The following is a 27,062-nucleotide window of genomic DNA, read 5'->3' as shown; positions in this document are numbered from 1 at the left end:
TACTAGTTTTTCGTGTGATGTTTAAAATGTAACTTCCCACCAAATATTATCCAAGTCTTCTTATATTCAAATAGTGGCCAAGATAAATATCCCACAATATACATATCTGCTACGTGTTCAGGTTATTTACGATTTGTTATCTATACTATGACAATGTAGTTGATGTTTCTTTTAATTGTTCAACACTCGGAAGGGACCCAAAACTCAATAGGGGGTGGGGTGCAGGAGCCAATTATCCCCTTGCCCTTACCTCCCCTCCCTCCATTCTGTCGCACAGGGTATACATATATATGAGTTAAATTTCATCACTATTTTCGTGGACTTTGTGACGGTAATTTTTCTTCCATTTTGAAGTTTGGTGGACATTTCTGTCCAGTTCTTCTCTCCCTGCATGTTAGGTTTTTATGTTTGGTTGAGTTTGGGGATAGAAGGAGGTATCCTTGTGTGAATAAACAGAGAAGGCAGTAGGTGGGGGATGTTTATGCAAAATATTCTAGCTAGAAGGGGATGATGGTATCCTCCTGTGTTCTCCTTCCATCCACACACACTTCCAGCAATGATGATCTGTGGAAAACAGGTCTTGTTTCATGAAAACGTCTAAGAAATGTATGTTCGGTGGTATAGGGAAAAGAAATTACATTGTGTTACAAACAGTATTTGTTTTTTGTTTCTTTTTTGTGTTTGTGTATGATTCTGTATGCTTGGGTTCCTTCCATGGTTCAGTGTAGTTTAAAAGAGCCAATAAGATTTGAACTTTCGGCCCTCCCCCATGCGACGAGGGAGGAAGTATAAATATGGCCTCTGACAGAGGACAGTGTGTGTTTATGAACCGGATAGCAGAAGGGAGAGTGATCTTCGGTCTCCAGTGGCCTCCCATGAGAAAGAGGCGGTTCTGCCAATGCTAGCTTCCACTTGGCAGTTCTGCCGTGGGGCTCAAGTTAGAGGAATGTAAATAATGTAAATTAGAGAATTATTGGAAGAATCCGAGCCTTGTTTTGTTGAAATGTAAATAAATTTATAAAGCCCATTTCTGCAAGTTTTCAGCAATCACCCTGCAACATTAATTCAGTTAGTTCTTGCCTGATATTGATTCTTTGGTTCTGAGCGCTCTGGTGAGGAATGGGGTGGGAACCCAGGACTAACGAGCCTATTTAGTTATTTATTTGGGTTTTTCCTGCCAGAAGCAGCCCAGTAAAGGTGGAGTGTTGTGGAACAATTGTTAAAATTATGATTCATAATATCAAGGTACAGTTTGATCCAAAAAAATATCCCCACTTGCAATATTTGTTTATTTCTTCATATATTTCAACTTAAATCTGTTTCAATGTCATAGGAACGCCAATATTATTTATTTTAGAAGCAAGTATCAATTAACTGGTAACTGTTGATAAGAATGCCTATTGTTGACATCCTTTTACACAGATAATCGACATGAATTACAACATACATACACAAGAATTGAATTGAATTTTATTACGTATATGTTTGATGGCAATGTTGCAGATGGTTGTGCTTCTTTTTATTTCTGCTACACAATTTTATTTCAACACCCCAGAGTAATTTTCTTGCATGTGTACATGCATCTGGACAAGTACTGACTCGACCAATTAACGCATAAGAGTGGAAGTGAGGGCATGGAGGGGAAAATGCGGCTGCAGCTACAATCCATTTGCATCAGTATGCACTGGTTTGCTCTGCCCACTCCTTTCTCCCCTTCACTACCACATGGTCTTGCTCCACGAATTCCCAAGACAAAGTATAGGTAGTTCTCTATTAGTAAACTTCAAAATTATTGGTTAAATTAGGTTAGTTTTCATTCTCATGTGCTTTCAATAAAACCTTTGGGTGGGGATATTTTTTTGGACTAAACTGTGTATTAAATACTGTGTCCCTGTGAAAAGAAAAATCCTTTTAGGGGTCGAGCACTTCCCATCGGCTTTCACCCACTGTATTAGAAATATTTGAAAACTGGAGTAACACAATTTCTTTGTAGTAGATTACAATTCACCTTTGCTTGAATATATTATTCACAGTTGGCAAATGTGGGCTACGTTTCCATTGAATCTTGGGCTGGCTCAGCCAAAAGAATGGTGCTCTACCCACCTCATAGTCTAAAAGAGGAGTGTTTACTATCCTTTGAATTACTTCCTGAAAATAGTATTATTTAAGGAATATCTGTGATATAAGTAATCTACTTGTTTCTTTGACAATTGTATCAAGCAAAAAAGACAAAAAAACATGCACTACATATTGATCACATGATGGAGCACCCCCCCCCCCCTCTCCTCCTCCAAGAAAGAATCTTGTCTGCACTAGGTAGTGAAAGAACATATTTCCAATTTCTTTTTCCAGTTATGTGTCAGAGATTCAGACCATCCTGATTTGGTTTACAAAATACAAAATGAAAATTCAATTAAACAGCTGATTATATCATATATACACACACACACCTAGATATAACATATGCTGGGTGAAATGTATAACTTGGGTCTAACAAGAACTTCAATCAATAAAATTAATAACCGACTTTCAAAGGAAAGTGTAAAAAATAAATAAAATTTGTCACTTACTGCCTTCTGCACACTTTTTTCTTGTGATTTCTTCTTTTTCTTGTTCTTCTGTTTGTTGTACTTTGCTAATTGGTATGCATCAAAATCACTAAATTTTTTCCCCATCACCTTTCTCAGAGCTGATGGTAGTGAACCATACTTTGTCTTCCCACCATCAAAATTCTGGAAAAAAAAAAGAGCATTAACAACACCTGTTTCTATTTCCAAATATCAACATGGAACAATAACTTTAAAATATATATATCAAATTTGATCAATTGTGTACCCTTCTAGCATATAATACAGTGTGCTCAGCCTAAAAGCAGACCGTGGAAATTAATACTGAGAATTTTTTGATGCAGTATACTTTGTAAGCTACAACACTAGGAATCCACAAAATCAGGTTAACGGATATCCAGACTTCTAATGTGATATCCATTTTGGATGCAGTGAATAATCTGGATTAAGATAACCTGAATATCTGAATAATACAAATATCTAGATAATTAGAAGACGTAAGTGAGTACTAAAAAGATTTTCGCAAACCTTACTTGTAAATGTTCTATTAATTTTGATGGCCTCTGCCACTATCCACTTGTGAAACTCGAAGCTTCACTGTGGGGTTAACTTCTGGTTCCTGATGTTTCCTCGCTTACCGCTAGGGGCGCTGGTGCAACTGTAACAGATTGTTTACAGAACGTTCCGGGAAGAAAGAAGGAAAAGGAATCGAAACACCCCTTTTTGAAATAATAGACTGAGTCCGGTTCACAAAGGGAAGTAAGCGCTCGTGGATTTGCACGCGGGGTAGTTGAAGCAGTTGGCGCGGAGATTTTGACTGGAAGGTGGTCGCGCAATTTAGTGCTCTGTCTGTTGAGTTTTGCATACCTCCGGTGACATTTTCTTCTGGCGAAGTGGTAAAGTAGTCTCTTCAGTCGGAAGACCACGCTAGTCCGCCGTTGTTTCCAGAGGCACAAGAAACGTTAAATCGGCATTAAGGCTCTCCGGAAAAGAGATCGTGCAGGAGTGAACTCTGTTTGCAGCAGTTTAGCAGATTTTCATTCAGTGAAGCCGAGATTGCAGAGAAGGATTTTCTCCAGCGACAAGACACCAAGGATCGTCGGAAAAAGAAGACGGAACAACGAGGATTTTAGTGAAGTGGTCCCCAGAGTCGAGAGCTCTCGTGTTTTAACCCCCACAAGCTCGATCTTCTGATGAAAAAATCCCACTAAATTTTGAAAAGCGCTAATTCTTTCTAAAGGCCGGCCATGTAATCGTGAGTAAAAAGGTTAAATTTGTTATTTTTATAAATATATGTGAGAGTGATTTTTTCTTATTTCTTTTACCAAGATAATCTAAAGTACAGGTGTCAACTCTTGTATTGGGTTTACTCATGTAAACCAAGAACCACCAGCGAATCAGTGTGAACCTTTAATTATTTTTTTTAAAGTTATTTCTTAGTTTTCTTCTGTAATAAAAGAAAGTAAAGGTAATTGGTTATTCTTTCCATCAAACATTAATATCTATAATAATATTTGAAATCAGTTTATCTCAACCGAACTGTAGTTAAAAAGCAAAGCTAAGTCTAATACTAATAATAATAACTGTAAAATCACGTTTTATCGTTATACAACCAGTTCATCTGCTGCGTGAGATAGGTTTGAGTTGTTGTAAAAGCAGGAGTCAAACATGATGTGCCTGACCACTGTCGATATTCAGCTTGAGCAGAAAGTGCATAATTGTGTGTGTCTCCTTAATTTTTGTGTCAATCATATTGTGCGCTGCATGCCTAACTGCAACCTATATACCTATTGCTATGATTAACTACATGCAGCAGACGAACTGGTTGCACCAGCGGCCCTAGCGTTAAGCGAAGAAACAACAGGAACCAGAAGTCAACCCCACAGTGAAGCTTCGAGTTTCCCAAGTGGATGGTGGAAGAGGCCATCGAAATTAATAGAACATTTACAAGTAAGGTTCGCGGAAATCTTTTTAGTACTCACTTAAATCTTCTAATTAGCAACCGCATTTTTATTCCCTCTAACATGAATAGATAATTAGGATATCCATATAATGCAGATAAAGCAATGTCCAACTAATACAGGTAATATATATTGATGAAGGAATTGGGAGCATGATAATCAAAATATCCATTTTGTTAAAACATGACTCTGAAGCTTGCCGGTTAAACGCACATTCAGCCCAACTTCTACTGGATGCAGAGCCGAGCAACAAGAATATTCCACTCGACTCTGCACAGTCAGCAAGGCAACGGCCCTCACCTTATCCAGTTTATCACACAATGCTGGTGTAAAATGAATGGAAACTTTGAATTTTTGCTTCCAAGATAACTAGAGCTCACTAAAAGATTGTGCAGGATTTGTGTGGACCTAGTCAAAGACCAAAATACCAATGAAGTACTGGCCAGTATTGGCAAATAAATTCCTACCAATACTTTCTGATACCAACATGGGTAGCAGGTGGAGGGGGAGTCCAACAGGTCCATCGACCCAACCCCACTGGAAATTGAGATTGTTAATTTCAAGTTACAAAAAAAGCAGAAAGCTTGTAAATTCTATTGCTAATAATGGAAATACAATTCCCTGTGGCCATCCTTGCTCCCCCTTCCAGACGTCCATGTCCCTGCATTATTATACTTTCACCTAGAAATTTAGTGTAGAGGAATCTTATCACCATTATTAAACGATATTATACTCTTAAAGAAAATAAAGTATTTTTCAAGCCGATTAAAGTTCAAAGCAACTATGGGGAAGGGGTGCAACCACACGGAGCAACGGTTATTGTTCCACCCCAACCTTGGATGGAAATCAATTCTAGGGGGGCAAACTACCGCTACAAAATACTGTTTTAAATAAATAAATAAATAATAATAAATTCCACTAACATTAGTTTACTATATTGAGTTTATAATAGTTATTATTTATAATAATAATCACAAGTTATTATTGTTATAATCTCTAGTATTCAAGTTTGATCAATTGCCTGACACCCGGCTACAAACATTTCTGGCGACGACCATAGATACCAACACCAATACATAAGCACTAGTATCAGCTCAGTAAAAAAAAAAGTAAAGTGCTCCCATGTGCTTTGCACCACACCATGAAGTCATATAAGGGATGTGGAGTTTGGACCCCACACTATCTTGATCACAGCCGAAGGTGGGGGTGATGTGATCAGCACCATGCCCCTGGCCACCTTTACCCCCCAGTTTCCTCCAGGTACCAACTTTGTACGACGCTGGGTGGGTGCCGAAGCTGCTTGAGCTGGTGGAAAAAATCCCGGTTCTCCCCTGCTGGGGATCGAACCCGGGTCTCTCCCATGGTAGTCAACGCCCTTATGACTGAGCTAACGCAGCTCAGTGCAAATTTAATTTCATCAGATTGACAGTAAATGAGGAAAACAATACAGTGTTCTCTTTACCTGGTACAAATCAGCAACATCAATCCAATCAGAAGGCAAACGTACAGCACCTCCGAAATATTTCTTCAGGTAGTACCTGCATGACTTATTATATGCTGCATATGCCAGCAGAAAATTGGTGACTGTCCTGATGTTCAGTTCATTTCTTGTGTAAAATGCAACCTATGGAAGGAATGGAAAAAAATGTAACATTTGTATGAATTTGCCAAACACCACAAGATCAATCTTAACAGTCTGAAAACCTTCTTAACTCTGCAGCACTGGCGCCCATTAATGTAGCTTCAGCACTGGCGCCTAGTCTCACAGACCCATTTTTGTATTTGACAATATAATCTTGTATATCTTTTGAAAAAATGAAATTTTTATGATTTTAATATTTCATGTAACATTTTTTTATTTCAAAAAGGTATGTTTATTTCAAAAATCCTCTTCAACTTGGTCAAACTCATCAAGAATCAAAAACTCCTCATCTGGATTACTGCCACAGCTTTCTTCTAGAAGTCTAATTCGTCCATAATCTCATTCACTTGCCATTGTGATCAACGCATTTGCTCAATATTATAATAACCTATAGTATATAACAATAACCTGTGAGTGTCAATGTTATTCGTCACCTGCAGAAACACGAAACAAAGGTCTTTTACAATACAATTAGTATCACATTTGTATAACACGAGCACAGACCCAAACTGCCTTTTTCTCTGCCAACAATATCGTCTAGTGAATGGTCAAATCCACTCAATACCTGGGAGGTGAAGGCAGGAAGCTACACGAAAGCACCTTTCTCTAAGCCACACCCACCAAAAAATATTTGCAAAAACATGTGGCTTGGGTCTGTATGACTTGGCACTAGTGCTCCAGGGTTAATGCCATTAATATTCTCCAAGATACCTAAGCTTGCAGTGAAATATGCACTGTGTCAATCAAATCTGCAGTTATAGCATTATGTTAATAGATGTCTCGAGATACAAAAAGGCATACTTTAAGATTTCATATGATTGAATATGTTGTACACACATATTAGACTGACTCTTTACAAGGTTGCCACTTAAAAGCATCAAAATTCTACTTTCAACTTTCAACCGTGGAGTGCAAAGAAGCTCCTACAATGAATAAGAAAGAATTAGATGGCAAAGTACTAGTTTTTATTATCTATAACAGAAGAACGAAGCAATTTAATCCTTAAACTATGGTTTGTTCTATGATGTAAGAACAGGTATGGCTTGTTTCATGATGTAAGAACAGGTATTTCTGTTAACTACAGCTTGTTCCATAATGGAACAAGGAGCTTTTCCTTATAGTATGTAACTTTTAGAACATACTATGACTCGGAAAATGGTCGAAGATACATTCTGCATGAGTCTTGAGGTACGTAATTACGAGGCGCATCCAGAAAGTAAGTTTCCCTATTTTTTTCCCGTGAAATTAAACATAATGAGCCATGTAAATTGCGCATGCGCAGCAGAGCTTAGACGTATCAATCATATGCCAGGCGGACAGATCCCACCCGGCACCAGTAGCGAGGCAGCAGTGGTCCGAAGTGGAAGCTCGTATTCCTTCTCCCGCCGCATGCGAGGTTCGGTTGGTGATAAAGTTCCTGAATGCACAAAGCATTGCGCCAATTGACATTCATCGTCAGCTCTGACAATGCTCGTCCAAATACGGCTCGGCGCACAGCAGCTGTTTTGACGGAATTTGGCTGGGAGTTGTTTGATGATCCACCTTACAGTCCTGATCTGGCTCCCAGCAATTTTCACGTTTTCTTGCACCTCAAGAAATTCCTGTCCTCCGGTTAGCGTTTTGGCAACGACGAAGAGCTGAAGATGTCTGTCACACGCTGGTTCCATTCACAGGCGGCAGAGTTCTACGACAGTGGGATCCAAAAGTTGATACCACGATACGACAAGTGTCTCAATTCTGGTGGTTGCTATGTTGAAAAATAGCTGAACCTTTGCTGTACCTGTTGCCAATAAATGGTTTCCTGAAACTGTGTTGGTTTTTTTTTTAAAAAAATAGGGAAACTTACTTTCTGGATGTGGCTCGTAGTAGTGCTCGGAAGTTGAGGAAAAATCCTTTTCTTTCCTAGTGTCCGAAGACGAGGCCCAACATAATATATGTTCATTTTGGGTCATTGTAGTTCAGAAAAAGCTAGGATTTATTTGTCCTTTTTTGCCTTCTTCGGCATTTATTGACTTATTGGTCCTTTTTTAGCCTTTTTTTAGGTCTTAACAGCATTTCTTTGTAACTTCACCTTCTTTCGACTACGTATTTACTGCCCATTCTCAATTCGAATCATCATCAGTTCATCACCTCTTAAACATCCTTTCTGTAGTAAGGAAATAATAAAAAAAGATAAATAAATATATTTGAACCATCCCTGAAACGAGAGAAAAACATTTTTGGACGACTGAAGCAGGTACGGTACAAGATCCTTTAACCGTAACTTGTCTGGAAGGTCGTGCTGCAAGTGGCAACTTTTTCTTGTTTTTGAAGCTTTCAGCACGGTGTATACGACCAGACAGAACGCGCCTGCAAAGATCTTAAGTCAGATAAGGAGGTGCCGTGCATATTCATTAAATATGTAATTAGAACTGAAATTATTAATTAATTTGGATCACTTTTATACGTCCTTTTTTCCTTTTTTAGGACCTTTTTTTATATTTTTAGGTCTTCAACTTCCGAGCCCTAGTTATTAGCAATTAGTACAATTTAATTACATTCTTACTATATTTGTGGGGGAGGCGATGTCTGCAAAATTATGTGTATTTTGCATTTTTTGGTATTTTTTTATTGATTTTGGCATCCTTCTTTTCTGAATTCTGGTGTTTTAGCAAGGGGAAGCAATAAGTGTACATTGTTTTTGGAAATGGAAAATATATCAGACAATATGCAAGTACAGTTTAGTTCTTTCACGTCTCGGCATTGTGAACATGGGGGTCCGAAAAATCTGAAAGTTTGTGAAAAAAATAGTTTTTTCTTTCTTCTTATAACTGAATATGGAAAATTGTTTTTTCTATGGCAGGCTTATAGCCCAATTTGTAATTCTAGTGTTCTTAGTTCCAGAGATATAACGTTATATTTAAAAGCATGCGGAAGTTTAAATTTCCCACTGAAAACACATCTGGTACAAACCTGTAGTTTGCTGGTTCACTGGCAAACATGCTCCGTTGATTAAGGGTTAATTGGAGAGCCATCAGCATTTGTGCAAGAGCAAGCATTACTGTATACCATATCATGGAAGAGTGGGGTCTCGCCAATAAAATAAGAGCTTTTTCTTGCTACACATCGGCATTGAATACTGGACATTTGAACTAGAGTGTTGCATTGAGGGCTTTTTGCTAGTATATAAAAAAGGAACATTAAAAACTGTACTTACGTGTGCAAGTATATTGTTTCTAATTTTCATGAAAAGGATATAAGGAAAAAAAGTTCCCAAAACGGGTCTCTCAGAACATATTTTGGAAAGTGGGCATAGAATCGCAAAAAAAGAGATAATTAGAAACGAGGGGAGGAAGTTAGGAAGAAACATGTATGAAACGGCAAATATTTGTAGGGGGGGAAGAATAATCTTAATAGGGACGAAGGAAATTTGGAAAAAGGGTGGATCAATTTCCTCAAAAAATGGGACAAGGCCTGGAAGATTGAACCCAATATTGGTTTCCACGTCACTCCGGAAGTTATACAAGTGGCACGGGAAGAACGTGAATTTACGTTGGATTTGTGACGTAATAAGGGGAAATGAGAAAATAAAGGGGAGGGGGAAACATCCATGGAGAACTGACCTTCGTGTGGATTAGGATGCACAGTTGGGTAGGAATGGCCGAACCTGCAAGTTGTATAGTGATTCATGCAGGTTTTTTAGATTTTTAACTTTTTTAACTTTTTTACCTGTGAATAGGTTTATTGTGCAAGTCTTTTTGGTGAACGACAAGCTTTTTACGTTCCTCTAGTGCAAAAACATAACATTTTAAATGTATCCAAACCAACCCTTATCCACAATCCTCATATTACATTTCGACGCAGTACGCTAAGTACCGTTTTTTATACGAACCTGAAGAAGGAGATAGTCAATCTCCGAAACGTCGTTCTACAGTAGAAACAATATACTCGCACACGTAAGTACAGTTTTTAACGTTCCTTTTTTATATTCTGGATTTGTGAGTAATATGCAACAATACCTACAAAATGCTTTTTGCTAGTGTGTTCAATAGTCCGCACGGACGATGCATGAAAACATATGAAATTGACAGCTGCTGCGCTCAATTGAATAATGCTCGAACAGGCAAAACAAGTGGAATACGCTCGAAGCCCAATACTTCACGTAAAACCGTAATTTGTGCCTCGTAGTAGGCCCTCAAATATGGACCGTGAATTGAAAGATGCATTGAAATTGAAAATTACGTGAACAAATTCATCATCCCCATGTTAAAATGTAGTTTAGTCTATCTTATGAAAATGACAAAGATGGTTATGGGCTGAAACTACCACGGTGGGTTTCTACATATAGGCTACGATTATTGTCACATTGAAATCCTATCCGTAACATCCTCGAGAGTGGGAGGGCCGGACCCTGTGGCAGAGTAGTTAGCACATCGCGCTGCGATGCCAAGGGCCCCAGGTTCGAATCCCGCTCAGGCTTGGTTGTTTGTGAACCTCCATTCATCACTCATCCCCATCTTCGCAAATTAGCCAAGAGGCACAAAATGCGAAGTAAAATAAATTAAATCAATCGAGAGTGGGAGGCTCAAACGACCATTCTTTCAGACATTTTCGAGATGAATGACCTAGTGTTAATACAGTGAATTCCAAATCTAGCATGCAAGACCAATATGCCATGGACACGAAAAGGTAGGTAAGTAAGTTGTAGTTGCACTGTAACATGAAGGTACAAATAGGGAATGTGTATGCAGGGTCCAACAAATTCTCGATCTCGGTCATTTTCAGAGATGATGTGATCAGCACCATCCTCTGGTTTGCCTTTACAACCACCCCCAAATGGCTGTCCACCGGTACCCATTTATTTGAGGCTGGGTGAACCCAAGATCTGCTTTATGCAGGGATGAGGCCTGAAAAATTCCAACCCACCTACCCCAGGAATTGACCCAGGTCTCACATGAGGCAGTCAGACAGCCTACTGACAGGACCATCATGGCTCGTACACAATGAATTGCACATTAGAATTTGTTTTCCAAAATGTAAATCAGAGTCACAGAAGAGTGAATTAAGTAGTAGTTTAATCCAGATTAAATTTTGAGAAGATTGCAAACACAGTATGGGGAACAATGTCATGGGCAAAAGTGTACGAAAAAACTGCATGGACCCATTCGTCTGACTAGGACATGTAAGTTGTTATTCATGTGGATTTTTTTGCAGAAAGGATGAGAATTAATGCCTAGTATTACTGCACATTGATGAAGGTGCCATTTGCAACCAGGAATATGTCTGAAAATGTAATTTTTCATCATGACAATGCCCAGCACCACACAGTTAATAAGACAGCAACAACTCTTGCCCAAATGAACAGGGAGGTATTTTCCAAGCCCTTACACTCCGGATGTAGCCCTCAGTGATTATCAGGATATCCTGCAACTTCCTTGTGTGCCAAAGGATTCAGGGAACTCACACATCAATGACAAGAGGTGGCGGGATGCTCAGGACCAATATTTTTTAAAAAATGACATCGTTTGGTGCTTGTAGAACTTTCACCTTTTTCCCTAGAAATATAAGTCCTAGTCAACTTTGAATAACCCTACTATGTTCCACCACGAATTTCATTTAGACCTCCTGGAGTTTTTTACTATGCTAGATGGGCAGATGAGGCATTTACTGCGTGAAGATTTTTTTTTCTCATACGAATTTGCTTTAACGGAAGTAGAAAATACTGTAATACATTTTCCTAATAACTCTGCATGAAAAAGCTTGAATGAATGTATCAAATGCTGTGAAACCTCCTCGACAATATTTTGAATTTTTGAAAAGTCTCCATGAATTCAGAAAGATTGATTCTGATATACAGGGTGACAATTAATGAAATATATGAAATAAAACCGTCATAATTTCTGAACGGTTCGCGTGATGACGTCCAAACTGCATGGCTGGCCACAGGGCATGATGGGAATTAGTATGCGTACACAACGTGTTGATGTCGGCCATTTGCAAGTGAATATGTCCTGGAGGAGTATTTTGGGGACCGCATTCTGGCTCTGGGGTACGCAGAGGCCACTGGAAGGGGGCTATGTTAAGGACAAGGTGTACAGAAATAACCCCAAAACCACTGCCAAGCTGAAAACTGCCATTCAGGAGGTCATCGATGTTTCAACACTTCAGCGGGTCAGGCAGAATTTTGCTGTTCGTCTGCCCCACATCATCGCCAGAGATGGCAGACATATCGAACATGTCATAACCTAAATCCGAATGTCTGTAGTGCCGTTTACATGTGCAATACAGTTTGTGTACTACGTGGTTTGTCACTAAATTTCCGTTTTATTTCATATAGTTCATTAATTGTCACCCTGTAAGTTGTACTGCTTCGCAAAAGGTTCTCTAACCACTTACGGTATCTAGCACCAGAAAAAAATTGATAAGCTTCTACAAACACTTAAATGCTGATGATACAAAGAACCAAACTGGACGTAAGACATCGAGGATAAAATGTCATCATTCAAATTAAGAAATTAACTGTGCAGTCAAAAAACTAACATAATTCCTGTAAGAAAAGACTGTAGCAATATAGGAACACTTTTTTAGAAGAATCATGGAATGGGAAAATAAGGACAGTTGCAATGACTACATGTTACCCAACAAAATCCAGCTTTGGCTCTGTGAGCTGAAACCACTTTGAACCGATACCCTTAGCTATTCCCACACATACCGATACTTGAAAATTGTAATACCGTAGTTCTTCAAATCCAAGGTGCAGGATTTTGTCAGATTTTAGACGTCCAAAATTCAGGTGCACCTTAGATTCGATGGCATCTTCGATTCGATGTATATACTACAATATATGTATTTCATGCACGTACAACATAGAATCTACTGCAGTCTCTAACATTGGTAGTTACAAAGAGTAAATATGTTTTGCAAGGTAAAGTACAATATACCGTATTTGTAAACAAATAAACATGTACCCTATGGATGTTTAAATAAACAAATAAACATGTACCCTATGGATGTTTAAATAAACAAATAAACATGTACCCTATGGATGTTTAAATAAACAAAAAATTGTAAAAACAGAAGTTACCACTGTTGCAAGGTAAAGTGCCGTATAGGTATTTGTAAACAAATAAACATGTACCCTATAAATGTTTAAATAAACCCTGCAAAGGTTAAAATATGAACGTCTTTGTGCATATTCCTGCACCTTAAGGTCGAAGATTTTTTTTTCTGAAAAAATGAGGCGAAAATTCAGGTGCGCCTTAGATTCGATGGAGTCTTCGATTCGAAGAACTACGGTATTTGAAAGTTGTTCAAAATATTGATCAATATTAGTGTGTAAATATGTCACTCTAATTATATGCATCAATTTACCAAGAATTTTGCTTTAAAATACTCAAGAATTACTTCAGAATATTAAAAGACATTTTATAAAAAATAATAAAATCCATCTTCCCATGCAAAACTGGTGCAATTTTTTTTTAAAAAAAAATCAAATTTTGCAGTCTTTCCAGGATAATTATACTCCACAAAATTGCATACCCTGTGAAATAAGAAAATGCCCGAAAAGTATCAACTGGTATTGGCCAATACTGATACATTGGTATTGGCTCAGCCCAAGTTTTAAAATACATTGAACACAATTAAAAAGAGTGATGAAAACATCAAAATAATTAAAGCGTTGGGGTTTAGTCTTTAAAATTACTGTTCTACAGTACCTTTAAGATGAACTCAGGATCATGTTCAGCTACTTCGTTTGCAATTGCAATCAGTTGTTTGGAAAATTGATCCTTTCCACTTTTTAGAGAAGGTGCACCAATCAGAGCAGATGAAACCACGTTGATAAATTTGATCTGAAATGAAAGAGGAAGTTATACAACAAAAAGTGTATACAATTTTTTGTGAAACTTCAAGTTTGTGTTTTGTTTTTTAACACATAGGGATCTCACGACGGGAATAGCCCACAGTGCACTTAAAGTAAATGTGGACGAACGACGGACATAGACGGTCCTGCGGTATGCAATCGCTTTGCCAATTGAATTACGGGCTATGTTCGTACTTCGTCTCATGTGCGTGTTCATTCAAGCCCCTCTGTTGAAATTCCGACCGCTAGGTGACACATGTGCTATTTTTATCTCGCACCTGTGACTGTTTGTTGTCGGGTTGATGTACGTTGTATTGTTTAGAATGGCGTTGTATTGTTTAGAATGGCGTCGTTAGATCCAGACTGCATAGCGGAAATTCTGCATGAGGATTCCGCCTCAGAGTTTGAAGTTAGCGACAATTTTGATGATGCAGATGAATTTGAAGATTTGGAAGGTAGGTTATATTCGTAATAATTAATTGTTGACAATATAAACAGTGTTGCAAACTCTAGTATTTTATGAATGAAGTGAGAAGAGGTAATTTTTTTGGGTCTATTCATCTTGCCTCTTGCTTGATTCTCCTACATGCACTGATGTATTTTTAGTTTTTCCATTTATTATTTTGTATAGTGTATGTCAAATGAAAATTTATTTTATTTATTTAGTTAGTTTGTTTATTTATTTGTTTAATTTTTACAGATGACGCAGAACCAACTGATACATCGTCTGGTCCTGTCCTGCAGCCACTTTTTAATATAAAAGCTGTAATTTGTAATTATTTTTTGTTATGTGTACGTAAGAAGTATTCTTATGCAAGATTCAAAAGATGTATTGATAGTTTATGTAGTTAATTATTGAAATTTCCAGATTACGAACTTAAAATATCTCTATATTTACATTTGTTAGAATGTTGAACTTTTTTTTTCATAAAACATTGCTGAAAAAAATATTCAAAAATGTCTGAAAATGAAAAGAAAATTTAACAAATTTTTGTTAATTGAAAAGAGGAAGTCTTGTAGATTTAAGAAATGTGTGGTAAATAAAAACAAATTAAAAATATTTTTTCTATGTTTTTTTGAAAAACAACAAAAAACAGCAGACCAGAGGTAAAAATGCAGTATTATGAGGCCAGACCCGAATGTGTTAAAGTCCATTTTATGCACAGAAAAGCCAAGCAGGACTGAAGCTACAGTTTAAAATGTAATCTGAACGAGTATGTGCCTCCACCAGATAACAAACCACGACCTCTTGAATTCAAGGTAAGCTCTTTTGCAGGGGCGGCACCAGAATTTTTTGACCGGGTGGGCAGAAGCTCCATATTGATAGATTAGGGTGGGCAGTATAAATTTAAGACCATATATATGTGCATGTAAGAAATATATGTAACCCCTCTCTCTTACAATACCGATTTTCTTCTTGCTTCTTTCCATTTCAGATTTTCCTCTTCATTCTTTTCTAATCTATTCTCGCAACTTGTTCCATTTCCTTTCGCTTTGTCCCTGATGGACACAATTATTTCAACGAAGTGTTTATCCATGGGCAGCCATACATTCACAGTCACATTCGTTCAAGCATATTAATACTCCTCACAAAAAGTTTAGAATATTGTTACGTTAGACAACAGGTGATAGACACGGTCTTGGAATGCAACAATACACATCTGTCTGGTGGACATTACCGTCTTTTCGCAAACACATGCCACGGTGCCTATCACCTATTGCCTAACATATTAATATTCCAAACTTGTGCCTAATACACTATCTACCAAAAAGTAATTGGGCACGTGTACAAAATGGTTGTCTGGTGGTGCGAACCCTGTTAGAACCTCGTGGAGCCATCTCTTGCTGCTATAACAGCAGCCACTCTGTCAGGCATGCTCTCTACTAGTTCGTGGAGGACGTCCATTGGAATGTGTCACCATTCCTCTTGCAAGATCTCACTCAGTTGGACAATGGAATTTGGCCGCATCTCCCAAGACCTCACCCGCCAGTCCAATGCCTCCCAAAGGTGTTCTATGGGATTGAGATGAGGACTCTGTGCAAGCCAGACCAATCGGTGAACATTGTTGTCGGCATACCACTGCATAGTAGCCTCCGAAACATGCCACCTAACATTGTCATCCTGGAAGTAACAGGGGTTCATTCCGTAAAAATGCCACAAGGTTGGGAGCATTTCATTGTCTAGTATTGTACAGTATGCCTGTGAGTTCATTGTGCCACGAACAACCACCAGTGGTCCCACAAATTGATACTAAATGATTCAAATTAGATCCTAAATTAACCACCATCATAGGTGCCCAATTACTTTTTGGTAGATAGTGTATAACAATATTCCAAAATTTTTGTGAGGAGTGCATAATGAAACAAATGTGAATTAGGTTTAAGCTTGTGATGCATCACATTTTGTCCTTCGTGAATATAAAAAAAAATACAAGGCACATACTTGATTTTATGTATTCGGCAACAGTGATATAAAGTGCAATGGTAGACAATCATGATGTTTCCTGTAATTTAAATGCATATTCCTGAGCATAGTAGTTTAATTGTATGAGTTTTTGACTGAAAGAGTTCTCTTACTCCTTGGGGGTAACTTTTCTTAGCTTACAAGGTTTGTGCAACTGACAAATCTATCTGAATGTTTGCAGTAGGGGCGAGTGGGTGACAACATTTGAGGGGCAATGTCAATATACTTTTTTCTTGGTAGAAAAGGCTTGGCATAAAGAGGCCATAGTGCGGGGGCAAAAAGTGGCAAAATGTGGTGGGGGAACTGCATCCCCCACTTCCCGCTCCTCCTAATCGCCCCACTGAATGTTTAAATTAAAACGAACGTCATATTACGAATGATTTAAAACACACACGTAAAACCAATTCTTTGTTCATTGTCCATGAAGTATTCCTAGGCTTTTGAAAGGCTTCATGATGAAAGTTGTGCAAATTACTCACAAATTTAATATATATATATTAATAACTTACGTTTTGCAAGTATCTAGGTAACTCCTGCGACGTTTCGGAATGCAACTACTCCTTTCCTCAGGCTGCTCACGTTTAGGTTATGTATAAATCATAACGTCGAACTCACCATAGGAACAGGATATAGGATTGGTAAAAGGTGTGTGGTTTAAAAAATAATAATAATAATAATAATAATAATAATAATAGCAGCATCGAATGACATGGGTACCTGGGGGAAACCCTGGGGGGTAAAGGCGGTCAGGGGCGTGATGCTGATCACATCACCCCAACTCACGACCGTATAAAGTGAGGGGTGTTACCTCCACACCCCATATATGCCTTCATGTAGTGCTAAGCACACTTTACCTTTTTTTTAATAATAATAAGAATTAGGGATGGGCCGATATGAAATTTTGGCCAATACCGATAAAGTACCGATATAAAATTTACCGATACCGATAACCGATATTCTACCGATCCGATATAAAATTAGAAATGGTCCTTGAAGAACCTGAAATGTTCATTGATCTCTTTAATAACTGTGTGTTTTGAGGTGACTGCAGTGCAAGAGAAGCTAAATATTTAGACATTTACTTTTTAGAAAGAAGAGCATGGAAATTATCCATAAAAATTACAACAAAATGGCAGAATTTTGCACTAAATTATAAGATATTTATCAATATATCGGATCGGTAAAATAATCGGTAATTTTACCGATACACCGATATGCCTATAACGGCCGATACCGATAGAGTACCGATTAATCGGTCCCATCCCTAATAAGAATAAAAAAATTAAAAAATCTAAAACCCATTACAGGTGCACGTCCGACTACCATGATGCTTCACCAATTAGAAACTGCTACTTCGAATGTTAAAACTTTAAAACTGTGAATAGCCAAGGTCCACGTATGCTGCAATACTCTAATGTTTCCTCGTAGAGCACGAGGTTGGGCCCTTCCCCTCTCTTTCTCCTCTATTTCCCCTGCAATTCCCCCCCCCCCATTTCTCCTCCATTACAGTTCATATCAAGTCCAGCATGAATTCCTCTTCCATTTGAGCTTGGCGTGCTACTTCCAGGGTTACGTTAAATCCTATTTTTACGTATTCCTTCCCATGCCACTTCTTGAACATCTTCCCCCACATCTCATCGATATTCCCATCGGCCCTGTTTAATTTATTCTCTCTTCCCTTACATATATACGACCCTTCATATACATTCCTTCTTATAGGTTTTTCCTCTCCCCTAAGCACTTTCCGTTTGGCGATTACATGGCCTTTGTCAAGGATATGTTCGGAGAGCCCCGTCCGAACCGAGGAAAATTTGTTAGCAATTTGCTATGTTGGGACCACCAAGTTTGAATGTAAAATGAAGAAAAATGTAAAATCGAGAAACTTAAAATTGGGGTTCCACTGTAATTATTATTTGTAAATTTTAATTAATCAATAAGTTTGGGAGGTGGCAAGCACTTTCCTCTGCCCTGCCAGGTTACGCCTATGCTTGCTTACCTTCACACATGGTGAACAGAAATTTTGATTATTATAACTTAAAACCTATTGTACTTCAGGCTTTCTGCTAAACACATAAGCATTTTTAATGAGATTAACTTTTAATGTTATTTGATGCAAATGATTTTTTTATCGCCCTGTCTCTCAACCGCCCATCCAAATTTTTCCATCAGGCATTAGTACATGCTCTGAGCTACCTACATATAAAATTGGGGAGAAATTGAAGGGGGGGCATTGCATGAAATTTGCTCTTGAAGTTAGTCATTTCTCTTTCTAAAAAAATACATGCAACTATACATAAAAATACATGATTATTGATACACTCATCTGAAACCTTATTTAAATGAAAGCTTACTCTCTTTCTGAACAAAAGAAAACAAACTTGAAGGTTCTGCGTCAACCCTGAGGGAATATACGATCATTTATAACCTAATGCGTGTCATTCAAAGTGGAGCCGGAAGTGGCGTACATGGAAATTTTAAAAAGCATGTAACTTCTGAACCCTTTGACCAATCTCAAAAGAGTTATCATTTTTGTAATCAGCATCAAAATTTCTATAAGTATACCGAATTTAATCAAAATCTGAGTTGGTGGGTGACATTCTTACAAAATTCTCGATGATTTGACATGGAATGACCCTTAAGGATATTGCTGCCTTTGTGGTAGACTTTCGGACTCTCCACCGACATTCCCAGGTTGGAATCCCAGCCTGGGCATGAGTGTTCTTTGTGATCCTCATCTATTTCATCCAATCATGGTGGACCAAAAGTGGAAGAAAAGCGACACTAAATGAATAAAATTACAACCCTCTAGGGAAACAATGAGAGATCTCTGTTGTTAAAGTGTCACTTTTGTCCCAAGAGATTAACAATAGCTACAACATTTGAAAATTGTTTACACATGTGTATTGTTTCAATTCTTTGCACAGTGACGTGCACTGAGGAGTAGCTAGTCTAGCAGAGATAGATCAATCAATCTCACGTCTCTAATTATTTTCAAATGACAATATTTATTGTCTTGTTAAAGCCACAGTTCATATGCAACACTTCCTTTTCCACGCGCTTGTCGTCCATCGACGTGATCCGCGGGCAAATCTGGCTGTGGATACCCTAGCTCGCTCTTAGTCCGCCAGACCAGTTTCCAGGTAGAAACGGCCTACCCAATGAAAAGGAAGATTTCTACCTCTACCTCTCTTGTCCCCTCGCCCTTTCAGGTCCCCCAGTCTATCTCCTATAGGACAGATAGGGGATTGGTTTCTCATAGATGTTTTTGTAAATCCTCTAAAGAACTCAGGGTAAAATTTTCTGCAGTACTTATGTTCTCTGTATTTACACAACCTTTTACACGTTGTACAATATGTACGTATGTATAATATGGGATGTAGTTTTATTATTTATGAAATGGGAACGTGTTATGTGCAGACAATAATGTTATGTTTCCTTTCTTTTTTTTTCAAATATGGAATATATAATGATTAAATTACAAATATGTCCTCAGGCTCTCTCTCACTCTAGTTTTAGTAGTGTTTTATTTAAATATACTAATCTCTTGGCCTCTAACGGATGTATTTATTTGGGCAAGAACGTGCGTTCATATTGTTGTTGGTTTGGTTTATTTTACTTCGCTTTTCTGCCACATTTGGTTATCGCGAAAAGGATGAGTGATGATATGATGAAATTGATGAAGGAACCTCATATGAACAATCCAGGCCAGGATTCGAACCCGTGATGAGCGCGCATTCTTGTTCCTGTGTGTTGTACTCTGCAGTGAATAATGAAATAATGTGGAATGAAAATGTATCTCAGGACTCAAGAAGCCAAATGAATATTATTGAAGAAACTACAAAAAAGTGTGTTTTGATACTTGTTTTGTTTCTGTGCATAAAGTGGACTTAAAACACCAAATCAACCAAACGTGGGGGAGTGGTTATCACAGCGTGCTACGACATCAGGAGTTCTGGGTTCGAACCCCGACCTGGGCATGGTTGATCTTTGTGTTTGTCCCTTCATTAATTTTATGGCATCATCTTCGCAATGAACAAAATGTGACAAAAAAGCGACGCTAAGTAACAAAAATGAAATCAAATAATTGATTGATTGCTTGATTTGGTTTATTTTAATTCGCTTTTCCGCCACTTTTGGTACGATAAAATTGATGAAGGGACACACACAAAAGAATACCCATGGCCAAGCCGAGATTCGAACCCAGGATCTCTGGCTTAGAGTCAAATCAAATCGTTTTTTATTTTCGAATGTGGGTGGGGATTACGTGTACTTTTTTAGTACTCATTCATCATTTTGCAATCTTTTCCTGTTACTGGCATTCTTCTTTTTTTAGGAATACTGGGCCCAAAAGGGGGGAGGGGTGTGACCCACACCAACCCCCCCCTTGAGCACACCACTGACTGCTACCCCAAGTGTCGACGTCACCGCACGTCACTGTCTTTGCAACACTATAATTTTATGTGCGCAAAGAAAGAGAGATCTTACCTCAAACACTTGTTGTTTTACTGTATTATTTGTGATGTTTATGCTGCTTTTTCAAAAAATTATACACGTGCCGCATTGGAGTGAACCACAATAGAAAATAAAACAATAATCAGTCGCGACCAGCCCATTTTAGGATAAAGTGGACTTAAACTACTGTGCAAAGTTGTTGGTTAGGTTTATCTCGTAAATTCTTCAATGTTTACTCATAATCACACAGGAAATACTTTTAACCCTTTCCGGCCAGGCCTGAAAATACAGTTTATCCCCAGGAGAAGGTGGCTTTTTCCTGCTTTTCAGAAAATCATAGAAAATATGTTGCTATATCCTGATCTGTATCTCTGGAGCAAATGAACGTAAATAAGTCTCTGCACAAGTAGTGACTCGAGACGGCTCCACCAATGAACATGCAAGAGGGGATGGTATTGCATGAAGGGGGGAAAGCAACTGCAGTTACCACCCTTCCCAGCAGTGTGTACTGCTTCGCTCTGCTCACTCGATTGCTCCCCCTTCTCTGCCTCTATGTGCAGTCTTGATCCAGAGATAATAGTTAGTGAAAAGATATTTTCAATACATAAATTAATAAAAATCACTGAAAAAAACTTCTTGGGACTGAAATCATTACTAAATGTGAAATAAAAAGCAGAATCCTGATAAAAAATTTGCACAATGTGGATATAAATTATTCAATGCTATTCTCATGATCAGTGGCGTGCCCAGGATTTTCGAAAGGGAGGGTTACGTACACTTCTTCTGGTAGCCAGCTCTCATTTTGCCATCTTCTCCTACCTTTGACGTTCTTTTTTTAAGGAATACGGGGACAAAGGGGGGGGGGTATAAACCCCACCAACCTCCCCTTGGGCACACCACTGTTCATGATTATAAGCAAAAGTGCAAAGAAATTCGAAACAATTACAATTCAGGAACAAAGAAAACACAACATCTAGTGGCTGGAATTTTTAAAAGGTGGTTACAATACATGTGCACAAAGGTCTAAATCACCATCCCTGAGACCTTCTGTAAACAAACGGTCTCACCGATTCGATGTATCACTGTGCGTCAGCTGATCCATGACCGCAATCATCTGCTGTTACACTCATAGTTCGCCGCACCTATTCATTTTATATAAGAGCCTCTGAATGTGAGAACCCATTCTCAAAACATCAGACGAATATGCAGCCGCATACATTGTTACTCTCCCTGTCATTCTCTCTTTCATAACCCTTAAAACTGCAGACATTGACACACCACTGCACTGGGATACCAACTTAACCACTTCATTTACTGGTTTCTCAGGATACTACTGACAGAACGTTACATAAATATTGAGTAGAATCTGTTTCTCACCCCTTTTCAAAGTCTGTCCTTGCTGGTGTTTTGAAAACAAGCTCGGAGTAAACGGAGACTTTCCCTCACGCATAGAACTCGGCATGTTATTTTTCTAAGGCTAAGTCAGGCAATATTACTAAGTTGCACTACTTCCTTGCTGTTCACATGATTATTTTTAGAAAATAATCAATGTTATAAAATATCAGTATGTACACAAATCTCTACGCTCATTGAAAGTTATATTACTACAAAATGTTCACACTTATCTTGCCTTGCCATGTCACCAAGTTATTTTACGAAGTGCACTATATTTGGCGGAACAAAAATAGTTATTAGGATGCTTGTCAAAGTTTCCAACCGCAATAAATTTACGAACTTTTTGTCTTGTTTTGTTCATCATCAATATATTTATTGGACTTACAGCAATGCATATGGCTGTTTATGCCCATTATATATTTTATTTACATAAGATACAATTTACATAAAATGTACAAACAAATTTCAAATACACTCCTATCTATATCAAACTTTAGAAATATACATTACCATGTTATATCACTTTGTCTAAAAAATGCAAGTAAAATATATTCAAAGAAAGAAGCCAAATTTATTGGAAATGATTACTGGTGTAAAGAGTTAACCATAAAGGTGAAGCAATAAGTAAAAAAAGAAAGAGCATTGGGTTTAAAGTGAGACGTCATTTGCGGCAGCGTATCCCATACTACAAATTTGCCATTGTTTTACCTTACGTAATGAATCCTGTAACAACGCTGGATTTTCGTGTGGATTATTTTACTTCTATGAGTTTGCAATGCTTTCTGCATACAGGTGGTTTTGTTTACAGAAGGTGTCAGGGTCTGTGATTTGAACTATAGAGATGAAGTGCAATTAGAGCCCGTCGTTCATTGATAATAGAATTTTATAGCGAACAATGGGCTAAACCCTTTGTATGTCTTATTGGACAGTAGTTGTATGACAAGCTATCTTGTCACTCGTCCGGAATGGGTTTAAGGATAAAATTTTCAACTTACCTTTGCTGCATTTATTTTCTTCATCCTCTCCTTGTTTACTCGGATGCTATCCCTGGTGTAAGGGGTAAACCTGATAGACACTGCCTGGAAATGACTGTCATCATCCTCTGATATCGTTAAATTTTCATATGAAGGCATCGCAGTAACTTCAAATTCATCTGACAACAGGAGTTTCTTGCTATCTTCCATTGCACTTACACTTGCTACTCCAGCAGCTGCAACCTCAGGTCTCGGTAGCACCAAAGCAGCGCTCGGAGTTGCAAAACTGTACTGGCATGCTGAATACCACGTATCTCTTTTCAAACGCTTCACCGACACACTCAGTGTGCCTTGTTTACCGGACAAAAATGGATTCTTCAGGAAAGGATTTGTAAGGGGTAGCACGGATTTTGTGACTAGGCTACAGCCTTTAGTATCTGTGAGGGGGGACTGTAGGAGTGGGTTCACTAAAGAGATGCTGTGTTTTTGCAGCAAGGGATTTTTCAGCCTGTTTATTTCCAGTGGCTCCTGGCTCACTCCGCTTCTTGTTACTTCCATGATGTTGGGACTACTTTTCTCCTTCATGTTGAAAATGTTCATCAGCCGCTATCGGCATTTACTTGCACCTGCAACAAAAGATGCATGTAAATAAAATTCAGAAGCAAAGATTAAAAATTGTATAGCAAAAAAAATGGCTTTTTTAAATGCAGTGAAACTAATACTACATTTTATCTTTAAAAAAAATACAAACTCATCAACTACATCATTGCACATTGCCATTTAAGAAATATGCACAGTCACGTTTATGTTTTGAAAATGTTCTCCTGGAGATGACCAGCATTTCGTCGTTGACACTCGGACAATCTGTGACTGAAATGACCCATAGCACGTTCCAACATCTGAAACATGTCGGTTTCTTCCCGTCGCTTCAAAGTTCTTCACCCACATCCTGATTGCATTGGTCGATTGAATAGGATCATGTCTCCCGAGATTAAAATAACATTGATATTCTCATCCTGCAGCAGCAACAGAGCCATTTTTATAGAACACACTTACAGTTGCATCATGTTGATCTCCGCTCCAGTGATCCATGTCTGTAAATGGTGTACATTGGCAATGCAAAGGACAATCTATAAGTGTTGCAAATACCATTACAGAAACCCTTATAACGAAAACAAAAACAATTTTTGTGCCACACACTGTACAAGAGTTGGGGCACAAGTCATGGTAACTTTTTTTCCCTCGAGAATATCGAACCTTAAAATTAGATCATCATTACAAAGTTCAAACTGTGCAAGACTGAAGATTGCCTGTTCAAGTACCATTCCTGGTTCTGCCATTAAGCATATCTCACTGTGAACAGCTATTGGTGCCCGACTGTACCCGTTCTTGAAGACTTGAATTGTAAGTGATTATTTGGCTATACCTGCAAACTTTTCTGAAATGTATGGCCAGATGAAGTATTATGTCCTTATTCAAAATATACAAAACTCAAAGACACTCGAAGAAATTTTGTCTTGACAGTCGAAAATATACATTAAAAAATACTTATATTCTTGCTGCTCTTGTTGAGAGAAAATAACCATAAATTTTAGAAATCAAATTATTGTGAATCTTTGTCTGAAGAAGACCCTGTTAGAGGGTGAAAACATTTCATTTTAGTGTATAAATCTTTTCTACAATAAAAGTTTGCCTTGGTCAGCATTTAAACTTTGCCGATGATCAGTGGGTTTGCAGTGTTGCAACCTTCACCAAAAAATACCTACTTTCGTGTTACTCATTTTGTATATTTTTTTCCAGGTTCGAAAACCCCACGAACCATGCACGGATAGCCCCACGAACCACGCACGTGTAGCCTCACATACCATTCATGGATAGCCCCACAAACCATGCATGGATAGCCTCACAAACCATTCATAAATAGCCCCACGAACCATTCATAAATAGCCCCACGAACCATTCATAAATAGCCCCACACACCATTCACGGATAGCCCCACAAACCATTCATAAATAGGCCCATAAACCATGCACGCAAGGTTAGGCAAACATGGTTAAAATTGTCTTAAATTGTCATGTTCTGGCAAAACAATGGCGAGTTTGGAAACACTGACCGAGGGTTACATCATTGAATGCATGGAACATTTGGTTCACGTAGTCGAACGTAATGGAGGCAAGAGCTTTTGTGCATCGGAGAGACATTATTGTCGAAAAATACATGATTTACCGGCCGAATAAGTTGAACAAGGGGAGAAAACACTTCTACGAGCTTTCAAAAGTCTACAGAAACTCAGTTCCGTACGTAGTTTCTCCTCTAAATTTGAAGAATTGTGTTTTCCCTATACCATACTGTTACTGAAATCTGTTCGGGGAATAGTAAATTAGTACCGCAAATATTACAAGAGAACGTGAAAAAATCCACACACAGTGATGAATCATGAGACCTGGTGAAAATAGCCGCCACCTAATGAAGATAATCACTGTTTCAGAAATTCGATGGGGGACTCTTTAAATATCGGACCCATTAGTTATGTTCTATATAGGGGGGCGTAGATGTATGGAAATTTGAACTTGTTTGGAAAAATACACTACAATAAGACACGACTGCAAATAAAATAGACTTATCAAGTATGTTTCTATATTTCAAATCGCTCCATATGTAATTCTTACATTGTTAAAACCTTAAAACCTTTCCTAAGCAAACACTGAAAAGTGCAAGTGGAAAACAGAAAAGGTTACCTGGCAACGGCACAGACTATAAACGAGGAAAACTGTCATTTCTTGTATGACATTTTTCATCTAGAATCAGAGAAGGCTTATCAAATAATATATGCATTTCCTTATATCAAAGTTCACGATGTCTTTATTGCTTACGTTAAACCATAATTAAATCTGTAATTTTACAACAACCAGAACCACAAATATCAAACCCCGCCCACATACCAGTGAGAAAATATTTCCAGTTATCTACACGATTTCCTTCAATGACACAGGCTATAAAGATGAAGTCTTGTTAAATTTCGCAAGTCGAAAAATTATACAAATACATAAAATGAAATAAACTTATTCTAATTATAAATCTTACATGTTAATATTTAGATTTAAATCACCGCAGAGATAGACCTACCGTCTTGCACCTCTTGCACTGTGTCACGAATCACATACATCTGGTTGTTGCACAACTATTGCCAATCTGTGGGTTGAAACTAGTTTGTGTGTGGTGGCGTAAAAACAAGGAAGGAAAAAGCCAGCAGATGTCGATATTTTTTCAATCATTACAGAACTTAAGAAAGAAACATCAATTTAATAAAAACCGTTGAAAGATTATCTTGAGCATTATAGATTTATTGTACTTTTTTCGGTTGTTATACAGGAGCGTAGCTGGAAGGGGACCAGGGTGGCCCACTACCTTCAGCTCAAAAAACGGCTACCCCAGAATATATATATTTTGAGTAACGTATAATGGCATAATTAATAACTTTACATAATATTCAATATTCTGTATTAACTTTTAAACCTCGATGTATTTTCGGCACTCCCATATTCTAAAATCTGGCCCACCTATCTATTTTTTGTAAGGTAATTCTTGAATTGTGGGGTGAAAAGCGTGGAAGGGGCCATCTACCCAGCTAAGTAAATGTGTATAAAGCAGGATAATTTAAACAGGCATCGCACATGAACCCCCACAGTGGCGTGCCCGAGGGGAATGATCGGTGGTCATAACTCCCCTTTGTCCCAATATTCCTAAAAAAGAACATCAAAGGCACG

At 38.1% G+C, this 27,062-nt stretch overlaps 1 protein-coding gene across 3 annotated transcripts in view; it reads right to left on the bottom strand.

The window, feature by feature from the left end:
- The window catches only part of LOC145999776 (telomerase protein component 1-like), a 374,109-nt gene extending 347,590 nt beyond the window's left edge, over window positions 1–26,519 (bottom strand). The window contains exons 1-5 of one of the 3 annotated variants that reach the window (XM_083137076.1): window positions 26,422–26,519; window positions 23,317–23,921; window positions 13,865–13,999; window positions 5,991–6,152; window positions 2,571–2,732 (exon numbers count right to left, since the gene is read on the bottom strand). In XM_083137076.1, coding sequence (XP_082993202.1) covers window positions 2,571–2,732; window positions 5,991–6,152; window positions 13,865–13,999; window positions 23,317–23,895 — 1,038 coding nt within the window. In that variant the 5' untranslated portion in view covers window positions 23,896–23,921; window positions 26,422–26,519. Of the gene's footprint in view, window positions 1–2,570; window positions 2,733–5,990; window positions 6,153–13,864; window positions 14,000–23,316; window positions 23,922–25,964; window positions 26,042–26,237; window positions 26,282–26,421 lie in introns of those variants that run through there. The other 2 variants (XM_083137078.1, XM_083137077.1) reach the window with 2 other exon arrangements.
- Window positions 26,520–27,062: the final 543 nt, after the last annotated feature.

This window comes from Lepisma saccharinum, chromosome 15 (genome assembly GCF_977018435.1).
Source record: "Lepisma saccharinum chromosome 15, izLepSacc3.1, whole genome shotgun sequence".
NCBI lineage: Eukaryota > Metazoa > Arthropoda > Insecta > Zygentoma > Lepismatidae > Lepisma > Lepisma saccharinum.
The sequence above is the reverse complement of the archived record's forward strand: the minus strand, read 5'-3'. Positions and strand labels throughout refer to the sequence as shown.